This window comes from Macrobrachium rosenbergii, chromosome 27 (assembly GCF_040412425.1).
Source record: "Macrobrachium rosenbergii isolate ZJJX-2024 chromosome 27, ASM4041242v1, whole genome shotgun sequence".
NCBI lineage: Eukaryota > Metazoa > Arthropoda > Malacostraca > Decapoda > Palaemonidae > Macrobrachium > Macrobrachium rosenbergii.
In genome coordinates this window covers 31,955,618-31,962,008 of record NC_089767.1, presented here as the reverse complement: position 1 = coordinate 31,962,008, position 6,391 = coordinate 31,955,618, and the positions used below count along the sequence as shown (strand labels likewise).

Sequence of the window (6,391 nt, the reverse complement as noted above, 5' to 3'; positions counted from 1 at the left end):
ACAGTTGTTTCATAGTGCAACTGCTGAAGGTTTTCCTCCTGTTACACCTGTCAAACCTTTTTACTCACAGTTTCCCTTTCAGCTGTGAATTACTTCATCATAGGTCCCACCAACGCTTGGCCTTTGCCCTAGATTCACTATTTCATTCATTCATTCGTATTCTGAAGGCCGACGTATTCAAAGTGCCTCCTCTATTACCAAGAAGCGTGTGATTGCATACGTAAATAGAACTGTGCAGGTGTATCCTAAATAGTTTTATTAATAAGAACTTTCCAGCGTCACGAATTAATATGTTGCGTGTTTATTTCATAGCAAAGTTTAATTCTGAATCCTCACACCGTTGGACTGTGTAACAGTCTCCCCAAGGATGCGCAATTGGAACCTCAAAAGTTCAAGCACAGATGCAATGCATAATTGCGCTGAAAACATTCATTTATTTTGATAATTTACTCGCCCTTTCATCTGTTTATTACTTTTGCTCATTTATTTTTTATTTTCTGATAAACTGACCTCTTCTGTATTCACCTTGTATTTCAGTAATTGGCCCTCCTTTTTATCTATTTATTTATTAATTTGTTCATTTATTTTTTCGTTTCTAATAACTGATACTTTCTTTGTCTATTCTCCTTCTATTATAATATTTTACCTGTTGTCTATCTATTTGTTAATTTGTTCATTTATTGCTTTTCATTTTTAAAAAACTGATCTCTTCTTCTTTCTGTATTTCCTGTTATCTTGGGTAAGTTCTTTCAAATGAACATAATATTCTTTGGAAGCTTGAATTTCTAGTCAGTGGCCCCCTGTGGTGGGCTTGTTCCATATGAATAGGGTTCATCTTCTTAATAATAATAATAATAATAATAATAATAATAATAATAATAATAATAATAATAATAATAATAATAATAATAATAATATTTTGTGGAAGCTTGAATTTCGAGTCAGTGGCCCCTATGGTGAGCTTGTTCCATATGAATTGGGTTTATCATCATCATAATAATAATAATAATAATAATAATAATAATAATAATAATAATAATAATGTTCTGTGGAAGCTTGAATTTCGAGTCAGTGGCCCCTGTGGTGAGCTTATTCCATATGAATTGGGTTCATCTTAATAATAATAATAATAATAATAATAATAATAATAATAATAATAATAAGCTTGAATTTCGAGTCAATGTCCCCTGTGGTGAGCTTATTTCATATGAATTGGGTTCATCTTCCGAATAATAATGAATAATAATAGTGAAAAACAGCCATAAATAATCTCTTGTCTTAATAGAATAAATTAATATAAAAGCGGATTTTTGTTTTAGAAATTATCGCATAAATTAATAACAGTACACCCAAGCAACCCAGAATACTATCTCGTACTCCCATCACAGTGCACCACTGATCTCATCTCGCGTTCCCGTTTTTTGACCTTGTTGTTTGATGCAGATAGATTTTCGCGTCATCTCTTGTTTTGGAAAATGACAAAACAGTCATTACTGAGTCATAGCCTGTATTTCTTATTAGTATTGTAATTTTTTATGAATCAGAGCCTCAATGTTTAGTGAATTAATTTAGGCTTTTTTGACAGTTGAACTCACTGAAATGTGTTTTATATGACCCTTATACTGTTCACATTACCTTACTTTTAATGTAAGTAAAATAATAAATTCAGATTGTGTTTGAGAGGTTAGCTTAGGTCACCATGCTGAATTAATCCTATATTTGAATAAGCGGATTATTGGAAAAAGATTTTAATACAATTTGCAATGTTGTAAATGCCTTTTCAATCTTACATTATTATTATTATTATTATTATTATTATTATTATTATTATTATTATTATTATTATTATTATTATTATTATTATTATTCAGAAGATGAACCCTCTCCATATGGAACAAGCCCACCAAAGGGGCCACTGACTTGAAATTCAAGAGGCTTCCAAAGAACATTATGGTGTTCATCTAAAAGAAGTAACAGAAGCTAACAGGATATACAGAAAGAAGAGACCATTGAGTAAAAAAGAAAAACTAAATTAACAAGCGGATAAATAAATAGATAAATGTAAGTAAATTATTAAAATACATATGATCATTTTGCTATAATTTTGCTGTCATTTCAAGGAATACACATTTGACTTAATAAATTCCATTCTTTTGTATTTTTGTATTTTTTGTATTTGTGAACACAAAACTTATTTTTATTCACATATCTTTGACTGTAAACCTCTAAAAATGAAATTTAATTAACACATCAGCTGTAACTGGTAACCAGAGAATGCAATCTGAGAGAGAGAGAGAGAGAGAGAGAGAGAGAGAGAGAGAGAGAGAGAGAGAGAGAGAGAGAGAGAGAGAGAAGAAGGAAGCCCTATGTAGGTCATTTTTATTAATGGTTCTGTTATCTATATAACCTGCTTTTCCCCTTTCCTCTTCATAGAAAGTCCTTTAGGAAAAAACACACTTTTAGATATAATCTTAATTCCCCGCTTCCTGTAGATTTCAAAGTGAAAATTTTTTTTTTAATTCCCATAACCATTAATGAGAAGGTTTGTGTACCTTTTTCCACCCAAAATAAAGTTATAGTGCGTGACATCTCTCTCTCTCTCTCTCTCTCTCTCTCTCTCTCGGTTCCAGTAATGATTGAAGGTTACTTTCGTTACTGAATCGGATTTCATTCAGTTAGATAGTTAAGAAATTAATTAAAATAATTAATAGGCAACTAAATGGTACTCGAGAAATGAAGTAAAGAAAGTTATTTATTTACTAAGTAAAAAAAGCGATTTACTTACCAACTGAAGAAAATGATTTACTTACCAAGTAAAGAAAGTTGTCTATTCACCATGTCAAGAAAGTCATCTATCTACCAAACAAAGAAAGTTATCTATTCACTATCTCAAGAAAGTCATCTATCTACCGAATAAAGAAAGTTATCTATTCACCATGCAAAGAAAGTCATCTATCTACCAAATAAAGAAAGTTATCTACTCACCATCTCAAGAAAGTCATCTATCTACCGAATAAAGAAAGCTATTAATTTACAAAAAAAAAAAAAAAAAAGTTATCTGTATCCCAAGTAAAGAAAGTTAATCCTTTCCAAAACATTGCTCAAAACCTGTGGTATCTCTCCATACCGATAATTTAACATTCCAATCTTGCCAAAGCGAACAGGTAAATAATTAATGAGCTTTCTCAGGTATTTCGATAACCCAGTTACGTGAAATGAAAACCAGAGCAGATATTATGTCATTTCGGAATGAATAGACAATTACCGGACATCTAGTCTGATCTAGTTATTGATAGAACCGTAATAAGTAATATTTTTAATATTTACAGTATTATTATTATTATTATTATTATTATTATTATTATTATTTTATTATTATTATTGACAGAACCGTAATTATTAAAATTATTATTATTATTATTATTATTATTATTATTATTATTATTATTATTATTATATTATTTAGAAGATGAACCATATTCATATGGAACAAGCCCACAGGGGCCATTGACTTGAAGTTCAAGCTTCCAAACATTATTATTATTATTATTATTATTATTATTATTATTATTATTATTATTATTATTATTATTATTATTATTATTATTATTTCAGGTTTAAAAGATGAAGCATAATAACTGGATATTTCTGCTGACAACAGCGATATTATTTGGAGAATCTGTGACCTTGAATACTACAGAAATATCGCAGAAGAAACCTCACGTCATAGTGATAGTGGCTGATGATTTGGGTGAGTTTATAAAAAAATTCTTTTTATATTAAATGATTTTTATGTTAATTTCGTGATTTTTATTTGTTGTTTCTCATCTCACGAATTCGTCTCTGTTTTAACTGGTGATTGATGGAAATATGTGATTTTTATTTAGTGGTTGTTTCTGTGATTGAAATGAGGTCCTGTTTGTGATTTACCAACTCTGTTATTTAAAAAAAATGAGTGATTTATCTTACTGCTAGAGAGAGAGAGAGAGAGAGAGAGAGAGAGAGAGAGATTGCCTGGTTGGAATGAAAATTAATTTTTACATGTGTCTGTGTGTATCAGGAAGAGAGAGAGAGAGAGAGAGAGAGAGAGAGAGAGAGAGAGAGAGAGAGAGAGAGAGAGAGAGAGAGAGAGAGGTGTGTTGACTAGTTGAAAGCAAGAGAAATTTGAGGCTAATTTCAACTATTATAGTGTCCAAATTTGTGTCAGATAATATGATAATATATAGATATATATATATATATATATATATATATATATATATATATACATATATATATATATATATATATATATATATATATATATATATATATATATATTATATATATATATATATATACAGGTATATATATATATATATATATATATATATATATATATATATATATATATATATATATATATATATATATATATATATATAAGAAAGCTACAAACGTTCTTTAATATCCAATTCGCTCTACCTCGGAAATAATATATTTTCATATATGTTACCGAAGGGGAATTTTTAGTTGATAATAAGTACGCCGTCCCGTGGGCTCGAACCAACGAAGGACAGGAACTCAGGACTACAGGGACGCATTAACCCAGTCGGATATTAAAGGACGTTTGTAGCTTTCTGATTGTATATGAATCACGGTGATGTGATAAAAAGTCAGTATATATATATATATATATATATATATATATATATATATATATATATATATATATATATATATATATATATAAATGTATGTATATATATATGTATGTACATATACATAGACTACAGAGACACACACATATATAAATATACATATGTTATATAATATACAATTTATACAGGATGGAATGATGTATCTTGGAACAATCCTAACGTGGTAATGCCCAACTTAAATGACCTCGCCTTGAACGGGGTCATTCTGAATCAGTCTTACGTTCTTCCTAGATGTACCCCTACTAGGACTGCTCTCCTGACGGGCAGATACCCATTCACGATGGGATTTCAGGTACGTGGTGCCCTTCTCTCTCTCTCTCTCTCTCTCTCTCTCTCTCTCTCTCCTGTTTTGTCAGAGGTACAAGTGTTGTACTTGCTTGGTATCAGGCGTGAGATTATTGTACTAGAGTAATGATGGTTCTCTCTCTCTCTCTCTCTCTCTCTCTCTCTCTCTCTCTCTCTCTCTCTCTCTCTCTCTCTCTCTCCTGTTTTGTCTGAGGTACAGTACGAAATAGGGTACTTGCTTTTGGCATCAAAGGTGAGAATATTGTACTAGGGTAATTGTGGCTTTACTCTCTCTCTCTCTCTCTCTCTCTCTCTCTCTCTCTCTCTCTCTCTCTCTCTCTCCTGTTTTGTCAGAGGTACCACATACGGTATTTGCTTGGTATCAAACGTGAGATTATTGTACTAAGTTAAGTTTTGCCCCTCTCTCTCTCTCTCTCTCTCTCTCTCTCTCTCTCTCTCTCTCTCTCTCTCTCTCTCTCTCTCTCTTCCATTACTTTCTCTTATTTCTCTCTTGAAAAAAACTTTTCCTGTAAAAAAATATTGGAACGTTTTGCTGAATTATCAAATTTTTCTTTGACAGTTCGAGATTTATATAAAAAGATTTCATAATTATTACCCAGAATTATTTTTGATAATTATTTTACAAAGATATTTTTCATAATTATTTTCCAATATTATTTTGATAATTATTTTCCAAAGTAATTTTTCAGCATTATTTTCCAAAGTTATTTTTCATAATTGTTTTCCAAAATTGTTTCATAATTATTTTTATATGAATCCCAAAGGACGCGAACGTGAAGAGAGAGGAACCACGGGGCATTCCGCTGAAGGTCAAACTACTTCCGGAGCTTCTGAAGATGGCTGGGTACTCTACCCACGCCGTGGGGAAGTAAGTGAACGAAATGTTGAATAATAATAATAATAATAATAATAATAATAATAATAATAATAATAATAATAATAATAATAATATATTTTGTTGAAGGTTATTTAGAATTCCGCTATTTTTAATAATAATAATATTTTTAATAATAATAATAATAATAATAATAATAATAATAATATAATAATAATAATAATAATAAAGACAATATATGAAATCCTTTGATTTAGGGGAAATTTGTTTTGTTTATTTGGTTAAAAGTGAACAATTGAAAGTGGGATATCGAAGATAGATTAATTTTTCCTTTCATATTTAATCAGTTTGAAATTTGTTTTGATAATTTTGTTCATTAATACCAGTTTTATTTTTGTAATCAGTTCCCCATTTATATATATCTTATCACTGCACGAAATGGTACTCGGCCATAATTCCCTTTTGTACAACATTTTTATCTATTTATTAATTTATTTTTTCTTTGTGATAAGTGAGGTCTCTTCTCTTGTTCCATATGAATAGGGTTCAC

The 6,391-nt window shown here is 29.8% G+C and overlaps 1 protein-coding gene across 3 annotated transcripts in view; it reads left to right on the top strand.

Moving 5' to 3' along the window:
- LOC136853565 (arylsulfatase B-like) overlaps window positions 1–6,391 on the top strand; it is a 100,690-nt gene that overhangs the window by 87,330 nt on the left and 6,969 nt on the right. For all 3 annotated transcript variants that reach the window (XM_067129292.1, XM_067129293.1, XM_067129294.1), the window contains 3 exons: window positions 3,616–3,751; window positions 4,829–4,992; window positions 5,771–5,874. In XM_067129292.1, coding sequence (XP_066985393.1) covers window positions 3,625–3,751; window positions 4,829–4,992; window positions 5,771–5,874 — 395 coding nt within the window. In that variant the 5' untranslated portion in view covers window positions 3,616–3,624. The remainder of the gene's footprint in view (window positions 1–3,615; window positions 3,752–4,828; window positions 4,993–5,770; window positions 5,875–6,391) is intronic.